Source organism: Python bivittatus, unplaced genomic scaffold (assembly GCF_059951505.1).
Source record: "Python bivittatus isolate LINGU-HERP-01145 unplaced genomic scaffold, Pbiv_v1 ctg000070_np1212, whole genome shotgun sequence".
In the NCBI taxonomy this organism is placed as follows: domain Eukaryota; kingdom Metazoa; phylum Chordata; class Lepidosauria; order Squamata; family Pythonidae; genus Python; species Python bivittatus.
In genome coordinates, this window is record NW_028277034.1 from 31,620,890 (window position 1) to 31,641,196 (window position 20,307).

The window sequence follows — 20,307 nt, forward strand, 5'->3', positions numbered from 1 at the left end:
GAAGTCCCACTGAGGTCAGTGGGCCTATCTCCAAGGTAAGTGGCAAAGGATTGTACAGTCTATTTTCTAATACTGCTAAGAACAAACTGTTTTACCAACAAATAAAGAACCCAAGACACTTTAATTAATTATTATATTTTCTGCATTATAGTTTAACATACATACTTTCCTTGTGTCACCCTTATTTTCATTAAGTGTTGATATTTTGTAATATTCAGACAGGAATACATTTTTGGAACAGTTCTTTATAATAAATATCATAAAATAATAGAGATTCACATAATAAATATTCTTTACAATAAAAAAGTTTTAACAGACCTTTGTCTTAAAAATAGTCAGAATTCAACTTTGTGTTTTTACATAAAATATACAAAAAGCACCACAATATGTGGTTAAGGCAATAAAAATAGAGGAGGAAAATTACTGAGGGTGAGAGTTAACTTTTTAAGCCACAGAAATAGAAGTGTTAAGAGATCAAAGAATGTTTATACAACTTAAACTGTATTAAAACCTGTATTACTCAGATGTGGAGAAACCAACAACTTTAGTATCAAAATAAAAGTGATACATAGGGGGGTGTGTGTGTGTGTGTGTGTATATGTATATGTGTGTGTGTGTGTGTGTATGTGTGTGTATATATATATATATATATATATATATATATGTATATGTATATGTGTATATATATATATATATATATATATCTGAAAACAACAGAAGCTGATGAAGAAACCAGTGATGGGGATAGGGCAATTAAGGTAAATATTTAAAATCTGAATTTAAAAAAAAAAACTGCCAAGGAATGAGCAAAATGCAGGCTGGTTACATTTTTTTTAAAAGGGGACCAGGAGACTAGGTTTGCTAAATTCCAACCAAACTTTCTTTCCTTTCTGCTTTGTTTAAGGAAAATAACTGGATTATGCAGCCTTTTTTTAAAAAGGGGAAACAGGAAGACTTGAAAAAAACACTTGAAAGTCATTAAAGTTAGTTAAAAATAGAACAAAACAAAACAGCATCTTTGGAAAGTTGTTTGCAGTATAAAGGACTTCAGAAAAACCCAGTACCCTCACTACTTCTTTCAGGAGACGATTACTCAGAGTCCTGAGATGACTTGCCAAGATGAGAAAAGACGCCAGTACATGAGCCACACTTACCAAAGACCCATGCGCTCAGATTTGCCTTCATTGAGAAAAGCAATGGAAGCAAGAAAAGAACTTGGGCATGAAAGAGAAAAGGGGAATGAAGACCAAAAAGTCAGCCACAACCTGAAAGATGGTGTCTGAGGAACTGAATCTTTCCCTCCAGAAATCAGGAGGCCTTGCCTTGACCCCTCGATGGACAACTTTCCAGCTTACAATAAACCGTATTGGAGTTTTTGCATCGGCATCCTGGACGATTGATCCAGTCGTAACACCCACGACACAGTTTCAGGCATCCTTTCGCAGGAGGGTAACAGAGCAGGCAAGGAAGAAACAAAGCCATGGCCCCCATGCATAAGTACCGTGACCAGCAATGTGACTGGGAGCATGAGCAAGGACTATCCGCATATGAGTCCCCTTCATCATCGTTGGAACAGTGGTAGAAGATTCCTTTGACCAGACACATACAGGTGCTATATTCCACCATGCTCTCTGCTGAACACAAGCACTGCCTGTTGCAGGCCAAGCAAGAAGGCAAGGCCCTGGGTGCTGTGCATTCTCCACATTTGCACTTCCCACACTGTTCACATATGAACTTATGCTGTGTAGAATCCTCTTTCAAAGAACTCTTCAGGTCATCTACAATCAAAGATGATGGCTTGGGTTGCGTCCTGATTGGCCTTTCAGATCTCTGACCCGGGCCCAGCCTTGATGGCGGTGATCTTAACAGAAGGCCCTGCTCTGAAGAAGCACTGCTGTTGCTTCCAGAACTAGCTGCACTTCCAGTGCTTGTAGATCTATTCAACACAGGAACCCTTGAGCTGTGTTGATGTATCACATGTCCAGGATGGCTGGGTCTGGGCTCATAATTATTATTCACATTTATTGGTAAGATTTCATGAGTCCTTTCATGTTTTTCTTGTCTTGGAGCCGTCTGTGGAGCAGACTTTTTCACCACAGATGGGCCTTCAGTGTATTCATTGCTGCCCCTGAGCGTCTTGATCTGGTCCAGTGACAAGATGGCAGTGGGCTGAACATCTCTTTCATAGTCCAACCTTTGCCGGTTATCCAGCAAAAGCTGCTGATGGACAACTAATGAACTGCTGTTGCCATGCTGACCTGTGGACTCCATCGGTAGTGGTCTCTAATTCTGGCATTCACCAGGAACTGGGCATGCATCTGAAATCCTAAAAGAAAGCGGGAAAAATTGGAAAGAGGAGTAAGTTCCCAGAAGCTTTGGGGGAGGAAAAAATCAAACATTTTACAGCAAGCCACAATATTGCCCCAACATCCTAATAGCAACATCTCAAGACAGATAGAGGCATTACCCTGAGTTAGGCACTGAAATGTGCACCAGTTTAGATGACAACATAAACAAAATATACTGAAAGTCTTCTTGCAGTTAAAAAACCCTAAACATTTTCCTTTTTAGTAAATTGTAATGTCATTTCATTTATAAGCATAATATTATGACACTACGCATACATATTATGGTTACACTGTGTTTGATCAAAGGTAGATTCTTCCCTGTCTCACATGCTAACCCAAAAGTAGTATAATTACTTCTGCTCCATTGCCACCAATTATCAGCAGATTGCAACATAAAACATGCAAAGCCACACCAAGTTTCAGGGCACATTCTGAAAGACTAGTAGAACACATTCAAATTCTAAACAAAAGGAGATTTGAAAATTCTTAATTGGATTTTTGGTAGGCTGTTTTACTTGTCAAAGCTGCATACTAAGACCATTCTTTATTTTAAACATTGTGAGCATAGCAGTATTTTTAGTTGTAATTCCATGATGCCTCAAGCCAATTAGCAATGGGAAAAGTATGTGAATTATTTCTGGGTAGTGTGCGTTTATATAATGTATACACATACATACATATAATGTCTAGCGCTTGTTAGAGCAAAACACCAGATGTAAACAACATCCTGTTACACAACGTCTTTCCAAGTGCCCATGGACCATAAGGCAGGGTGTGAAAGGAGGTGGAGAAAGGAAAGGATATCAAGAGAAGAGATAGGCAAATAACCTGTGACGTTTATCAGATCTTTGCAAATATATGTGCAGTTCTTTGGATAAAAGAGGTGCTAGAAAAGAGACACGAGCATGATGAGAACAGCATGCAGTAAACAAGATTCAAAACACTTCTTTTAATATTAATAAAAAGGAAGGTGGATGGGAAACTTGAATCTGTGCTTGCTTTCTTGAGACCATTGTGATAATATTTAAGACAGGTTTGGGGGAAAGTGCTCTGTAAAAAGAGAGAAAACCATTTTTGACAATGGCTACAACAAAACCAATTCTGAATAGGATGCAATCCACGATCTGGAAAATATCCTGAGAATTTCTCACCTGAGTCAATGAAAAATAAGGGATAATGCTAGGCAACACTTGACCAATATGGCCAAAATTTCACAAACTTTCAGTGTGCCAAGATTCTTTATCATACCTCAGCAAGAAAAAGCTGAAAGTCATCTAGTTTACAGCTGAGAAGAAATCTGAACTAAATACAGATCTAAATAAGGAAAATATTTTGCCTTATGACACAAGCCACATTACTTTTTATGTATTTAGTTTCCTGTATCTTATGTATTTTATCTATCATGTTGTGAGCTGCTTTAAAAAAGCCAAAGCAGTCAGAAACTGAGCTACAGCATTTGAAACTGTGATACGTATAATCATTATAAACTGAAGCTTATCATGTAAGAGTTATACAAATGAACTAAGTAACAGTTTGCTTTCAAGCAAAAAATGCTACCCCACCTTCCACACACATAGGGAAACACTATTATTTTTAATATAGACACACACATACACACTCTACAGGCCAGAACACCAATATAATCCATGCAATAACCTTTCCATAAAGTTCTAGAAACCATCCAAAAAATGCTACTAGGATAAAAGTAAAGAGGACCGGAAATTAGGTTGTTTTTTCTACTGTTGTGGGTTTCAGAAGTCTAAGTACACAAGAAACAACAAGATGGAGCAAAATTATTATTTTGCTCCTTCTTAAAAAAGAAAAGAGTTTACTTGGAAGTAAGGTCTGTATGTTCAAGAGTACTTCCTTTCTAGGACAGTGTTGTGTACTACAGCCTGATTCATAGAAGCAGATGGTTGCTGTTTTTTTAACCTAGAGAGTAAGCTGCATAATTGATACCAAAACCCAGGATTTTTTTTATAGCTTTAAGTCTTCGTGGGACTAAGCCTGACATGGTTCTTGATTTCGTTCATTACTAGCCTTCAGCACGTACAGAAATCTGCCTTGCATGGACTTGAGAGACACGGAGCAGCAGGCTGGTGAAACAGCGGCTGCACTGCCCACATGCAACCTGAGCTCAAAGGCAGCAGTGACTGCACGGCTGGATGGAAGAAGAAAAAGTTATGAATGAAAACAAGGGATTTTTTTCACCCCCATTTGCAGAGGAGGAGGGGAATTGACTGAGGTTACTATTACCTCAGGGGGGCGGACTTTTCAATACTTAAAGCTGCACTGCCCTCCCCTACCTTTCAAGACAAATATGGAAGATTTGTGTGTGCTAGTTTGAGCATGCAGGGATTCCCCCCTCCCTTTTCCCTTCAATGATTTCTAAGAAGGTGGGGGAAGGCGGGGAAGCCTTTTTATCTCTGCCTGAAACACCATTTCCTTTTTGTAGCCTCCATGCCTCTTCAGTGACCCACTACAATCTCACCCATACTGAAAGGGAAAATCCCTCCACTACTGACTACACGCAGTTCATGCACAGTATTTTTAAGACCTGCATTCACAGAAAAAACAGTGTCAGGGATTTTGTAGTAACCCATTTGCAACAAACAGTTGACCCTGCCCTTACGTAAAATCCACGGACTTAGTAGGGATTATTATGACATCCACCTGTCCTCAGCACACTTTACATCCACAGAACTGCATGCACCGCAGAGTGGAGCGCAAATTGGTGTGATTAAAAAAAAGAACCAATCCAATCACTTAAAAAAATCTGTTTTCTACAGCATATAAACATATAGCATATGGCCAGCACAAACACACAATCGTAGAGATTCCCTTCTGAACAGCATCTCTGCTGTTGAGAATATACATGGGAACCCTGACAGGGCTGGGCAGAACAACTTCCAGAAACTTCAGGGCCACTCTATGTACAAGCATGCAATACGGAGTAATAGTAAAAATAAGACCCCACCTGGTAACTTATTTCAGCAACATCCTGCCTCGGTAAACAACCCGAAATGATTTCGTTTCAGTGCCACCTATACCAAATGCGATCCAAGGACTACCTTAGAGCAGAGTTAAAGCAACCAGGCGGTCGCACCGGGACCCCCGAACAGATCTAAGGGTTGAGAAAGGGCATTCTCCTCCAGCCGCAGCAGCGGCAGGTCTCAACCCTTGATCCAGCCATCCCACCCTCTTTACAACATGCACGCCTATTCCTTGTCCGAAGCCACAAGTTCAGAGCCCAGCAAATCTCGGCTGGAAGACCTTCGAAGCCGCCGCTCTTTCAGCCGAGATCTCTCCGAACGAACCATCCAGCGACCGCAGCGTCACCCTCGGCTCCCCCTCCCCGCGCTGGGCCCACATAAAACTACGAGGAGATGGAAACGCCAGGGCACCTGCTAAATACCTGAGCGCCACACGTGCAAAAAAGGCAGCGAGAATCCATTTTGCAAGCCAAGTTAGGGCAAGAAAGGGGACGGGCACAAACTTACGTTTTTGAATGGCAAATCCGCGTGAAGGCACCTCCCTGCTAAGTTAGATCCATAAGGTAGCGTGCGAGGATCAGAGAAGTCTTACAGCGCAGGAAAACTCATTCCAGAGGGGAAGACCTTCTCGGCTCCCCCCAACCCTTGCTCTCCAGCTGTCGTCTGATCCGAGAGGCCAAGTTTGCTCCTCTTCGCCTTCCTTTCGATTCGCGCAGCGCGGTCACAAAATCCTGGTCTTCGAGCGAAAGGCTCCCCAACTCGCTCGCCCCCCAAACAGCTCGCCTTCTGAAGCACAAACATTCAAAGGGGTATCTGCTTACATTGCACGTCCCTTCCCTGAAACGAGCTGTTTGGGAAGTTTTCTCCGAAGAGCAAATCCCAAAGAAGTTTCTTCGGTAGTCAGGAGAAGAGGCCGAACTGGTTTTGCAAATGCGAGCTACAGCTTTTCAATCGCACGCCGCATCCACACGGCCCCGGAGAGGGTCGCTCCTCAGCAGCAAACGACTTCGGGGGGGGGGAGAGGAGTAGCCGCCTTTTCGCGAAGCAAGCTTGCTGCGGCACGCTCAATTCTCCCTCCTGCCTTCCGCCAAGTTGGAGTTTTTCTTTTTTTCTTTTCCAGGCGCACGATTTTCCCCTCCCAGTCAAGCGCGCGTGTAGCAGATAAGTCCAACCACTTCCTCGACTCTAACCTTCTTTCCACCACATGGTCCTTGGCCCGCAGCTTTCCGCTCCAACCTTAAGCGAGTCAAAGTGCAAGGGAAATGCCTGGGGGAGGGGAGGAAATCCAACATCAATAAAAAATGCAACCAGGAGGCGCAAGACATCCTCGCGGGCATAACAGAAGAGGCGAGAAGCAAAGCTACCATGTGCTTCTTGGCGCAGCTTGGTTGACAGGCTGACTTCACCACCAACCTCACTGGGGGGAGGAGTAGCCCTCGAGATCCGCTGCGTCTCCGCTCTCCCTCTCTCTCACGCGCACACCCACACGTACGCACACAGATGGTCTTTGGGTCGAACACCCGTGCAACTCGAAAAGGTACAAAGGTTGCAAAAAGATTTCGGCGGGGGGAGGACAAATGGCGAATTCCCTTTTTTTTTCCTTTGGCACCCATTAATTCTCCCAAGAGTTCCTGGGTCTACATTTGAAGCAACTTAGCTACTTTACTTACTATATATAAAGGTGTTGCAGATCGTTAAGCCATCCAAAAAAAAAAAATACTGGTATCAATTTATTTTGAACGCCTCCAAGGTCCGAGAGCATTTAAGCCAGAAGTTGGTTGCACCCAGGACACGCGCGCATTTAATGACGCTTTCTCTTTCTCTCACTCTCTCTCACACACCCACACAGAGCAGCACCTGAGCGACTTCCGAAAGCCTTGCAAAAACCTCCAGATCGTGATTACCGAATGGAAAGGTTATGAGCCGTTTCCGTCTTAATTAAGTCCACGGCAATCGGAATTAAATCCAAGTCGCCTCGCAGTTGCTTGACTTTGCCCGCTGCGGCTATCACTTTGCAGGCTCTTTTGTGCGGCAGCGAAGCTGTTTCAGATTGAGCTAAACTCCGCACGGCAGCATTTCAGCGCAGAGCCCCCACCTCAACCCTTCCTCACGCCTCCAGTGATGTCAATCTGTCACTCAGAGAGCGACCAAAAAAACCCGGAGTGGAGTTTCTTCCCCGCAGCTACACTGTGTTCCTTCTTACTCATTCATGTCTATGAGTTTCTCAGCTGTAATTGTTGTTTACCAGCCTTCTTCATGTTTTTTCCCTTCATGTCACGAAAAATAATAGAAGTGATGTTGCCGTGGCTTGGATTATTAATAAACACGGGTATTATTATGAGTAATAATCTGGAACAGAAAATTTGAAATGCCTCTCTGAGAATATTAATCTTTATTAGCATGTTGTTAATGCATGTATTTGCATTTGTGTATTCTTAGACAAATTGTGGTTGTACTAAACTCATTCGGTGAGTTCAGAAAGGAGAGATGATTCTCCTCACCGATATAATTGTATGCATATTTAAGTAGGAGTAAATTTGTGATGAGCCAATTTGGTGTAGTGGTTAAGGTGTCAAGCTAATCTGAGTTCTAGTCCTGCCTAGGTACAAAGCCAGTTGGGTGACCTTGGGCCAGTCACTTTCTCTCAGCCCTAGGAAGGAGGGAATGGCAAATCACTTCTGAAAAACCTTGCCAAGAAAACTACAGGAACTGGTCCAGGCAGTCTCCTTGAACAGATTTAAAAATAAAAATAAAAATCTGGGATGCTCCAGAGTTTTGCCATCTTAATTCTGATACACAGCGCCTGCTCTGGTAGTTATTCTTAATAAATCTGGAATAAAATAATATCTAATATTATACTCATACGTTACCTTAGCACACTGCTTACATTTGTGGATTACAGACTTATATATGTTTCTTTTTCAAAGGATTGATGTGGATATTTGTTTTATTTATGCATTTTTATCTTTTGTTATAAACAATTCAAAACAAAAATAATGTTTAAAAAAGTAGAATTTTTAATTAAATGTTATTATTAGAGTCATTATATGGCAGCCTTAAAGTCTAGCCTGTGAACTAGTTTCCCCCCAAATACATGTGCTAAACAAACAAGTTTCAATGAGGGCTCTTCTGAATGAGGTCACTCTACATTTATTTATTCAGCTTATAATATGGTTCTCAGAATGGTCCAGGAAAAAAAGAACTAAGAGAAATTAAAAAGAGACAATATATGAAAAGAGCATGAATAACAAAGTCTGTAAAAGGTTAAAAGACTTAATGTACAAAAAGTCTGCAAAAAAATAGCAAAAGGTTTGGAAGTTGATTGTCTGGGTAGGTCACATTATTAGCGTCATGATCTAAGGTTAAGCATCCTCTCTCAGTCTCCCCATTTGTGTGGCCAAGTGCTAAAGTTTAGCAAGGCAGTGGCAGAAGTATATTTGCATTAGTGCCCTTACAATCTCCTCTTCCTCATCTTAAAGCAAGAGCGACTTAACAGTGTTCAAGTCTGTCATGTCCAGCTCCTGTGGATCATTTTGCAAGGCCCCCCTTGCTGAATATTATTGACCATAATTGGTCTATCACCAATCATTATGCTAAAGAATTTTCTCCCATTATTTCTGTTTCCTCTACCCAGGAAAAAAGAAGAAAACATTTCTTCTAATATATTTGTAATGAGAGTTCCCAAAGTCTGGGTGAGAATTTGGTTTTGAATTATTCTGAATTATTTTATGTCCCCAAGAAAAGTAGAAAAGCTGTCTCAAAGACTGGCAGCAAGTCAGAAAAAAAGAAGGGGGATTCTTGTTCTTTTCCTTTTCCTTTCAGTATATCCTCTTCTCTTTATATCAAAGAAACTAAGTCTTCTTTCATCATATCCAGCTAGCTGAAGAGCCCAGTACACTGCCCTGAACAGACGCTCTGTTGGTTTCCCTCCCTGCGAACCCAGAAATCCTTTTCTCAGCAAGAAAGCAAGCTCTCCCTTTCATTCTCTATACTTCCAAGTTAAGGGATGTCCTGTAATGTGGTCAAGTGCCCCCACACTACTACGAATGTGAATGTTACACCTTTTCGCCTTTGCTGTGGCAAGTAGTTTTAACGTTACACCTTTATATTTTGTCTTATTTTTCTTCTTTCCATATCTACAACTGAACTCTGTTTATGTTCCATCAAAGTTAATCACTTCTGAAATTTCCCGCTTTCCTTTCCTTTCTTTGAGGTAGCTCACTCTTTCATTGAATTCAATGTACTAAACTGACCATTCAGAACTCCTTCAGATTTTTGTGTAACTTCCCATTGTAACTATTCTATTCTTGATTCCCTTGTCTCCACTAGTCTCAAATATTCTTTAATATGTAATATTGATTGGTTATTAATTAGCCAGGGGCTAAACATATGTGAACTATGGACAGCAAGTTTCATTTCTGGATTTTTGGAACTCATAAACTGTCTTGTTTTATAAGCTGTACTGTAGAGGGTCCCATTTTATAACATAAGGAGAACAAAGTGCCCCTACAGAGACTGACATCTTAGTTTACTTGGAATTTTCTCCATTTGTTTTTGACAAAAACCCCCAAGCCTTGTTAAGCAGATGGGTATGATATTTATTTTAGATTGTCCCATAGCTTTGTATAATTACTTGTTCTGTAACACTCTTGCTTAGAGTAGATCCACTGGAAAAAGTGAAAGCCATGATAGTCCTCCAGGCCCCTTGAATGTAATGAGATTTACTTCTCCATAAGGATGGGCAGAATTGCCCTCTAAGTACTATTATTTCAATGGGTGAGCTCTAGACAGGAGCAATATAAGTCACAACCCAGAAAATATAGATCAACATCAATACAGTACAACCACAGTTTAACATTAAATCAACATTTCTCTCACAGAATTAGAATGTCAATCATATACATAAGAAAAACAAACAAGAACAGTCCTGCTGGATCAGATTGTCTGTTCTTGCATCGTGTATCGTAGCAGCTAATCAGGTCCATGTTTAAAATCTACCAGCAGGGATTCAGGTGCATTAGTCCCTTCTAACTTGTGCTGCTCCACCACCTGTTATTCAGAGACATCCCCTCTCTCTTAATAATGAACTTACATATAAACTGGCCATTAAACTCCAACTCCATGAAGCCATTTGAACAAATTATAATCTCTACCATGTGGCAGGGAGTACCATAATTTCATTATGCACTTTACAAAGAGGTACTGACATATTCCCCTGAAACTTGTCAAGCAGTCTAACAAAAGTGTATCAAAGCAACACTTTGCAGAAACAGCTGAAGATGGAGCTTTTCTGAAGGTGTCTGGGTGTTGACACCAGGTACTGTTTTGAGACTTGTATCTAGTGTATTTGTTACTATTTGTGATCATGCTATTGTCTTTTTGTGAGCCTCTGAGAGTTTACTTATGATTTCAGCAGAATATAAATTTGATTAATAAATAATTAACAAATCATTTAAAGTTTAGCTTGATGTGAAGTAGGGTACAGTACAAAAGCATATGCAAAACGCTATTGTTAAATATACAGTATATAGTGGTAGTGTGGGGTGTTGGTGTAAGTTATACCAAGTTTGCTGTCTCCATATGTTCTTGATAGAAAATCATCCTTTGAAGAAAAATAGTAGCAATTACAACCCTGAGAACATTTCTTTGATCATCTCAAAGTGATTTAGTGTTTAAGCACACATGTTCAAGAGATTTAGATTATCAGTGCCTTTTTAAGATACATTACAAGGTCATATTATCTGGGGCTGCAAAAATTGGTTAATGTAGTTAAGGACTGCAAATTTGAATCTACTTGTACTGTGTATATGATGAAATGAGCTGGTTCTTTTAATTACATTGATAAAAGTACAAAGAGGATCTATCAAGACTGATAAACAGAACATCACTTCTAAAACAGCTGAGGCTGAAAACTTGTTCATGAAGTAGAAACCACTCCTTAAATATGAACAATATGATTTAAAAAGCAGAGGGTTAGGACTAGTTTAAATAAATTCTTCTTAGATTTGTGAATTGTCCATCTACTTTTAAAGAGCTGGGTCTAGATCTTGCTTAAGAAGCACTTAAAATACAGATGGCATCTTTGAAGAATGTTTTTGGAGGTGTAGACTACCAAATATATATACCAGTATCAGATGAGTAAGATCTCAAATATATTTTTAGGTTCATTCAAACCATCCATTTGCTATATTAATCCAGTCAGCAAATTGGAAGTTCATTGTACATGACAGTCCACAAGATCCTCTTTGGTGTCAGTTTGGTTCAGGAAGTGGATGCAAGTGACCCTATGCCACTTTAACATGTATCAATGTTATTTATGCTTTAGGATGCACAAATAAGAAATAAATACATTTTGTAGGTTTGATTCTGCTGTTAATAGTGTATTTCAATTTGCAATAGACTCTGGAAATAAATAAGAGCCAATCATATGACTGCTAATTCCATGTGTATAGCTTTGATTCACTTAACCCTCAAATAGGGATTCATTCCATGACCACATTTACAAGTTAGGCAACATTCAAGTAATACTTACCAAACAAAAAGCACCACTCCTGTACTGGAGAAATTATTTGTCCATGAAAAGCAGATCGCTCAAGTTTAACTTGATTCAGGGGAGATTCATTCATTCATTCATATCAATTTATGTGGCCACCAGCAATGTACCTCTAGGTGGCTAACAGGAATTAAAATATAATATAAATACAATATATATTAAAAAAAAAATTCCCAGCCAATTAACACAAGGTGGCTCTCAAACATGCCATTCACCAATAGTATTGGCTTGATTACTCTCCTGGCTCCCTTACCTGTGAAGGTCTTCCAAAAAGTAAGCAGAGTTGGGGCCAGCCGAACCTCAGGCAATATGGAGTTCCAGCGGGGAGACGCAGCTACAGAAAAGGCATGCTTTCTGGTCCTGTTAGATGACAATGTCGAATAGATGGGACCTGAAGCATGCCCTCCTGCCTGACCTAATGGGACTGATAGAAAGTATGAGAATAAGGTGGCCCTTCAAATTCCCTGGCCCCATGTCATGTAGGGCTTTATAGGTAATAGCCAGTAACTTGAATTGCACCCAGAAGCAACCTGGAAGCCAGTGCAGCTTGCAAAGGTATAACATAGGCAAAACAAGACACATCCATAATTGCCTAGACCTCTGCATTCTGGACCAATTAAAGCTTTCATAAGTTCTTCAAGGGCAGCCCCATGTAAAGCACATTAGAGTAATACACTTGGGAGGTGACTGAAGAATGAATGACCATGCACAGTGCTTCCTGATGCAGGAAAGGGGGAGTTAGTACATAATACAAAGCTATACAAAAACCACCCGGCCATAGCTGTCATCTGCTCTCCAAACAGGAGGACTTCCAAATTGTGCACCCATTCTGTCTCGAGTAGTGCAGCCCCATCCAGAACTAAGGCTAGAAAATCAGCAGATCCAGAAGGCCCTAACAGCAAAGCTACTCTGTCTTGCTAGGGTTGACTTGAAGCCTGTTCATCTCCATCCAGACCCCCACAGCTTCCAAGCACGGAGACAGAACCTGCACAGCATCACTAGGTCAGTAATGAGTTCATAGGCACAATCCAATCCAAAGCTCCATTAGCCCTCTCATTCCAAGCAGCAACTAAGACTTTGGCTCAATTGTACACCAAACGTTTGGGAACAACTCCAAGTTCCCTCTGGAAACCCTTTGGGTCCATCAGGTACTTGGAGCAGACCAATGGAGTAGCTCCCACCTCCCTGCAGCAGGGAGCAGTCCCAGAACTCTAAGGTGATCAGTAAGTGATCTGATCATGACAGGGAAGTGAGGAACATCTTCCCCAACTTAAAATCATATTGCCATTGCTCCAACAAAATACCAGATCCAACATGTAGCCACTGCTATGTGTCAGGCCCTTGATTACCTGGGTCAGGTCAATGGCTGCTGTGGTGGCCATGAACTCCTAAACTGCTTCTGACTGTGTCTTCAGAGAAGGCAGATTAAAGTCCCCTAAGACCATAAGCCTGGGGGACTCCACTGCTATCCTGGCCATGGAGTCCAGGAGCTCTGGCAGGGAGATTGCTACACAGCAGGGTAGCTGGTACAGAAGCAACAATCCCTTCTGATCCCTAAAGCCCAACTTAACAAACAGTCCACAGTTCACTTCCAGTCAACTATGGGACAGCACCTCTGAATGCCACCAGACTCCTGGATGACCAGGGCCACTCCACTACCCGTCCTGGGGTCTTGGCTGATGCCACACCCAAAACCCAGATGGGCACATCTCTGAGATGGGAACCACTATCTTGCACCCATCCAGGGCTCAGTAATGCATGTCAGGTCTGCCCTCTTGTCCATGATAAAATCATGGATGAGGGAGGCATTATTACAGGCATAGCTGGCATTCAGTAGCATTAGACAAGAGCTTGGGCCTTCAAACGTCAGTGACCAGTGATTGGGGCAGAGCACAAGGGGCCAAAACATAGCACTGCAACTGCACAGCAGCATCATGTTTCCTAAATATACCCCCCACCATCTCTCACCATACTTCCCTTTATCCATCACCACATTGATGTTCTTTCCTGCCTCCATCCTCAGCATTCACCACTGCCTCCACCCTGCTTATCCATCTCTAGGCTAGGGACCCCTTAGGTCATAGCACTGGTTCTGTCTGCAGCACCCAGCAGATCCTACTGACCCAGCCCCCCCACCCACCGCAATCTCAACCCATATATACACACCTGTCCAACCCATCCTGCTTTCCCCAGACTGCCAGGGCACCCTCCATCCCAACACATCCAAGACAGATCAGAGGCAGTCACTTCTCCTCCACCTGGTTCTTACTGAGGCAAGACCCAAGTAGTGCCCCAAATAAGTCCACTCTCCTCACTCAATCTTATGCCATCCAGCCAAGAGTCCGCAGTTCAGAGTCCTCCAGGGCAGGGTTCCTCAAACTTAGCAACTTTAAGATGGGTGGACTTCAACTCCCAGAATTCCCCAGCCAGGGGAATTCCCCATGGTTGGGGAATTCTGGGAGTTGAAGTCCACCCATCTTAAAGTTGCTGAAGCTGAGGAACCCCGCTCCAGGGAGAGATAGAAAGTCCCTGTAGCTGAGCAACCAGCCAAGGACATTTAAATAATTTAAATAATAAATAGTTTTATGGTGTGGAAATTCCAATCTTATCTAAGATTGTCAACCAACCCCCCCCCCCCAAAATTATCCTGACAGGTTTTGGAATTTCTGCTAGGTGAGGGAGACAAAAGTAGTTGTAATAAAATATAAAATTCATGTGGTGCCCATCTTGCCTGTACCACCCAGTAGCCAGACTTGGGAGACCACAGCAGAAAGCACTGCTGTGGTCTCCCAAGTCTGGCTACTGGGTGGTACAGGCAAGATGGGCACCACATGAATTTTATATTTTATTACAACTACTTTTGTCTCCCTCACCTAGCAGAAATTCCAAAACCTGTCAGGATAATTTTGGGGGGGGGGGGTTGGTTGACAATCTTAGATAAGATTGGAATTTCCACACCATAAAACTATTTATTATTTAAATAAAAAATTCTTAAACATCAATTAGTTTATTGTTGGTTAAGTGGCCAGCTTGAAGCTCATGATGAGGCTACCATGTAAAAACTGCCCTTCTCAGAAGAAAACAACTGACCATGTTGAAAACAATGTGTTGCATCAAAGGATTTAGACTTGTTGGGCTAATGCAAGGTTAAATAAGTTGGATATTGCAACATTTTATCTCTTAAAATGCTAAGTGGCTGCTTTGTGTTAATAGCTGGTTTGGGAAGTAGGATGAAGTTAAGTATCCTTTGGTTTCTGATTAAAATATCCTCCTAAACACCCTTCACTCCCTTTTCTTTGCTGTTTTTCTGTTATCTACACTTGTGTACTAGATGTTTATTTTCTCCAATGTTTATCGTAATTAATTGCTTAAAAAGTCAGTGCTACCAACTCAGCAATTGCATTGTCTCCCAGCTTTCTCTGGGAAAAGAGGAGAGGAAAAAAAAAAAATCTAACAAAGGATTCTGTGGTCAATTGTGTTATCAAGGCACTTGGCACTACCAGCTGATTCTGGCTTACTATTAATCTCTCAGGCAAATAAAACACTCCTTTGTAGTTAAATGCCTAACCAGCTACTACTATATTTTTTACCTTAACAAACACACTTTTTCAAAAACTACATAAAAAGCCTGAAACAGAATCAAACCTGCTAACTAGTTGGTTCAAATACTGTAATACTATTAAAATGCAAATTGGCCCAGTTAAGCAATATTAAGCAGCACTAGAGGAGAGCCAGTTTGGTGTAGTGGTTAAGGCATCAAGCTAGAAACCAGGGGACCCTGAGTTCTAGCACCGCCTAGGCACAAAGCCAGCTGGGTGCCCTTGGGCCAGTCACTTTCTCTCAGCCCTAGGAAGGAAGCAATAGCAAACCACTTCTGAAAAACCTTGCCAAGAAAACTTCAGGGACTTGTCCAGGCAATCTAGGAGAATCGGACACAATTGAATGGATTAAAAAGAAAGAATAAAACTTTAATGAAGAACAATGAAGTTTTCTAGAACTGCTTAATTCTGTTTACATCTTAAAGGCATAACTGAATTTAAATCTGATGACATACATTGAATTTTTTTATGTGGACAAAGAATCAGTATATATAATAAACTTTATGTATCTAAGTTCACAGATGTCCTTAAAATTGTATGTTAGGGACAGTATAAATATTTCTAATACTGAGAAGTAATAAACATGGATCTTAAAAATAACTTTTTTCTAAAATTGAGAATTTCTGACTTTAAAATGAAATATAAAGAATAAGTTGGGTGATTTTTTTCTTTTGCGGGGGAATGTTCAAAATGATTTTTTTTTAGTCATTTCTGATTTTCCAGAAAATACAAGCATAATTAAAGAAGAATCAGGGTACGTTCTGCAATGTGGTGAAAAGCATTTGGAAAAGAGAGGCTAGAATTTACTTGTCCCAATCTTAACTTGGCATCTATTAGTTGACCATTTATTGGCAGCATCTGGACTGGAAATATTTTGCACAATGAACAGCATCATCCACTCAAAGGTGTTGAGAGAGAGATGATGATGATGATGGTTTCCACACTTGTAGAATTCTTCCAGTTGAAGTGTGCATTCTATAGGCCTGACCCTACATACACTCCTTCACCTTACAGCAAAATACCATCAAGTACCTAAGTTTCTAATGCATATTGATAATGGTATATCTAGAGCCCATTTGATTATCCCATCATGCAATTAAAAACATTTATTTCTACTATATATCCTGACAATTAAAGTAATATGCAACTATAAATAAATCAGTGAATAAATGAAACCTTTAATAACTAGAAAAGTTGGCATAACTACATAGGAAGTAAATTATTTTCTGCTGAATTCAGAGCAGTCTCTCTTAAAATTAATGTGCTGATAGGAATCATAGGCCATTACTTCACAAAAGGGATGAACAAATTCAGTGACCTTCTAATTAAATGGCATAGGATGAGTATTCTGATATACCTGTGTATTCAGATTTGCTTTCTTCAAATATGGATCTCTAATGGCAAATAGAGTCTCACTCTCAATCCACCTGGATGAGTGGATTTTTTAAAAATAAATTCTCTGACTTCTGAAATTTGATTAAGACTTTTCACCCATCCAGCTAAAAACTTGCCACTATCCAGTTTTCATAATCAGCTTGGCAAGGGATTAGAAAAAGTCATAATCATTCCAATAATTTGTCTTGATCACCAGGAAACAAGAATGCAATAACTACCCACATTTTTTGTTCAAGTTATAAGAACTTGTTATTTCATCAGATAGGAACTTTATTTTGGTTATAACCATGTGCTGGAAAATGCTTTTAAAGTGCTGGAAATTGTCTCCTTAGTATAAATTGTCATGCTATAAAAATAATGAACACAAAAGAAACAGAGGGAGTACTTCCTTGCATAGAAACAATAAATATTAATCAATTTATTTGATTTGCACCCCATCTTTTTGTTCTGGTGAGCAGTCAAAGCAAATAAAACTTGAAACAAAATTTTAACAAGTTAAAAATATAGATTAGAATTAGCAATAAAATACCAATCAACAATTTAAAGCCTGGTTAAAAGATAAAACAACGTAGGATGTAGAAAAGAGAGCACATTCAGTTGTATACAAAAGTTCAAGTACACCTGTACGTTTCAGTATATCCCTAAGTGAACAGAACTTGCACATGGTATAAAATTAACACCATGTTCCTTTTATATTAACAATTTTGTAAAATTGCATACAACTGCATGTGGTGGTTTGAAAACTCAGTTATGAACAAAACATTGTATATAATTGGTAGTTTTAAACTTAAAAAATAGAAACAATAGAATTTTCTAGAGCTTTTTTCCCTGATGAAATTAACAAAAAATCTAGTTCTGAGAATTCTTGAAGAACTTAAATGCTGCTCTTCTTTTCAGCTAGAAAATTTGTCTCATTACCAAAAGGCTAGATAGTTAAAATAATCATTTTTAAAAGGAGATCTAGAAGGGGGATATGGAAATTACAGGCTGAGTAGTATAATAGTTCTGGAAACAGTAGTAAGCATTATTTTAAAAAATTATTAAGAATCTGGAAGAACAAACCTTTCTGGAGAAGGATTAGCATGGCTTCTGCAAAAATAAATTTTTAGAATTATTTGACAAAGTGTTAACAATCATGGGGATCTGGTTCATATACTAGACACTTGATAGACATGAGGCAGATAGCGCATTCAAAAATAACCAACTTTATTTGGGCATAAGCTTTTGTAAGCAGCATCTTTCCCTAATAAAGTTGAATAATCTTGAAGAAGCTAACAGACTGTATCTATTTTGTTGCACAGAATAACAAAGATTTCCATGCACACACCCATCTCCAGTATGGTAGACACTTGGTATTCAAAATGTTTTCCAAAAAGTTTTTTAATCAATGTGATGAGCCATCTTACAGATCAGTAACTGATTAAAGACTGGAAAGGCAGAAAAAAATGAAAGGCAGATAATATAGATGGTTTAGAAAACCATTTAAAACCAATTCTTTGAACTTGTTTAAAATTATCTGGAATTAGGCATGATCCATGAGTTAATTGGTATTACCAATTTTTTTATGCTGGGAAAAACAAAAAAGAATTGTACAGAACTTCAAAGCAATCTTTATGAATTGGGGAAGAATATAAATTAACATTTCAAATGTGATCCAGTATAATTTTAAAGTGATATAACTTGAGGAAAGAGATTTGAGAGTCATGATGGAGAGCTAAAACAACTTGCAATCTGTATACGACAGCTCTGAAAAAGGTCGGAAATTTAGATTATATGAAAGCTTCAGTTGGTTGTAGTAATGATGGGGGAAATGAATTAATAACAAATATATAGTGTATAGTTTGTATAGTTTATAACAGGATATGGGCAGTTGTTTTGTGAACAACTTTCAATTTTGTTTTGTTTTGCCTGCTTAGTGCTGCTATGGCAAAGGGGTAGTACTATGATGTCATCAGAGGGGCAAGTCTGGGATTTTCAACTGCCCCCCCCCCATCTTTTGGCATGATTAAAGCACTATCAGGGTCTGCTTTAGATGTTTCAGACATGTTTTCACACAGTTCTCAACTTTATTTTTATTCAAAACACTTCTTCAGTTTTTATTCAAAAACCTGCATTTTTTTTAGTTCAAAAAAACTATTCATAAAGTTCGTTTTACATATCTGAATTGAAAGAACACATTTCTTTGGGGAAAAAACCCCACTTATTCTCTAGGAATCAAGTTGTGTGCTGTATGATCATTAATCGCTTTCTCAAAGTGAATGCAATCCACTCTGCTGCTGATAGTCTTCATAAAATTTCTGTAGAGAATCTGGAATTCTAGGGGTCACAATCACCATAGCTTGTTGAAAATGCTCCTTCATGATGCATTTGGCCTCAATATCTTCTTGAAGTGCAAGAAGGGCAGCTTCTCTACAAACTGCAGTTATCTGAAAAAGAAAAACACTGATTACTTTTTAAAAGGAATTTTGTTGGTATAATTTGCTGAGAACTAAAGGCTGTAAAGTCACAACATGCAACAGAAGGCCACATTTTTGGCCTAGCTTTCTTGAACATCAGTAGAAAGAGTCCAGCTGCAACGATGTTCAACAAATAATTAGAATGATAACATGTACTGCTATCAGAGCATCATATACCACCACTTTTATGTATCCGAAATATACATATGGCAGATACTCGGTTAAAAAGCTGAGCAGCAAAGAATCCTGTAACTGTACAAGAAATGAGCGAACGATGAAACTATTTCAGGCTGTAATGGTGACTATTTAAAATCCACCTGTGTAACACTCTCACACGCACTCCAGAGCTATACAATTCAAAGAAGAAATATAGGGAGGAGAAAAAAGGCTAGAATCTTAAAGCTGACTTTTTAAAAGATTTTTGGACTTCGGGCAGCAGAAACAGCCTCGTGTTACTTTCCTTCCGAAGGTACATTACTGCAGTGAAAAGCACTGGTGGAATGAGTGACCATTATTTCAGTGTAGGACAGAAAACAGTGATTGATACTGACTGCACCCTTATGTGCGTAAAAGAAAGCACCAGCTGAAATGCATTTGTCAGCCATTCAATGTATGTTCCTTGTTTGTTCACTTGCTGAAAGGAGTTACACTGCTTATGCTGGACTAATGGCTGCCAAAATCGTTTAGGAGCTTTCTAGGGGATTTAGCATGTGTTTAGTAAAGGCTTCTGAGAAGGGAGAAAAAAGCCAGTGCACCAATTTGGATGTCTTTGTCAAGTTACTACAATATTGCTGTTAGTTCTGATCAGTGCTCTGCTGCTGTGCATTTTAATTCTTTACAGCCCACTGAAGATCACTGAGGGAAGGCGGGAGAAAAATTGCACACAGCTATCTTGTAGTTAACATTTTGTCAACCATTGGCAAGATGCACTGCCACCTTAATTCACATTTCTGAAAACAAATA

The 20,307-nt window shown here is 39.8% G+C and overlaps 3 protein-coding genes across 9 annotated transcripts in view; 1 reads left to right on the forward strand and 2 right to left on the reverse strand.

Annotated features, from left to right (window-relative positions):
- Positions 1-601: 601 nt before the first annotated feature.
- Positions 602-7,454, reverse strand: SPRY1 (sprouty RTK signaling antagonist 1). Of its 3 annotated transcripts, none has more exons than XM_007434634.4 (3): positions 7,246-7,454; positions 5,849-6,607; positions 602-2,326 (listed from the first exon to the last, which is right to left on the reverse strand). In XM_007434634.4, exon 3 carries the CDS (start codon positions 2,269-2,271, stop codon positions 1,309-1,311), a length of 963 nt encoding a protein of 320 aa, XP_007434696.1. In that variant the 5' UTR covers positions 2,272-2,326; positions 5,849-6,607; positions 7,246-7,454; the 3' UTR covers positions 602-1,308. The 3 variants fall into 3 exon arrangements, with proteins under 3 accessions (XP_007434696.1, XP_007434695.1, XP_007434697.1); XM_007434633.4 differs by having other exon boundaries at positions 7,199-7,454; XM_007434635.3 differs by lacking the exon at positions 7,246-7,454 and adding an exon at positions 7,012-7,182.
- Positions 6,689-20,307, forward strand: part of LOC148216865 (uncharacterized) — a 33,208-nt gene continuing 19,589 nt past the window's right edge. For 2 of the 3 annotated variants that reach the window (XR_015794581.1, XM_088132883.1), the window contains exon 1: positions 6,689-6,878. Coding sequence is in view for 1 of the 3 variants with exons in the window: in XM_088132883.1 (XP_087989009.1) it covers positions 6,842-6,878 (37 nt within the window). In the remaining 2 variants the exon portion in view is untranslated. Of the gene's footprint in view, positions 6,879-7,190; positions 7,328-20,307 lie in introns of those variants that run through there. The other variant, XR_015794582.1, reaches the window with a different exon arrangement.
- AFG2A (AAA ATPase AFG2A) overlaps positions 14,831-20,307 on the reverse strand; it is a 155,083-nt gene continuing 149,606 nt past the window's right edge. For all 3 annotated transcript variants that reach the window (XM_088132879.1, XM_088132882.1, XM_088132880.1), the window contains one exon: positions 14,831-19,314. In XM_088132879.1, coding sequence (XP_087989005.1) covers positions 19,138-19,314 — 177 coding nt within the window. In that variant the 3' untranslated portion in view covers positions 14,831-19,137. The remainder of the gene's footprint in view (positions 19,315-20,307) is intronic.

Coding starts and splice junctions, on each gene's coding strand:
- SPRY1 (XM_007434634.4), bottom strand. CDS start 2,271: ATGGAGTCCACAGGTCAGCATGGCAACAGCAGTTCATTAGTTGTCCAT.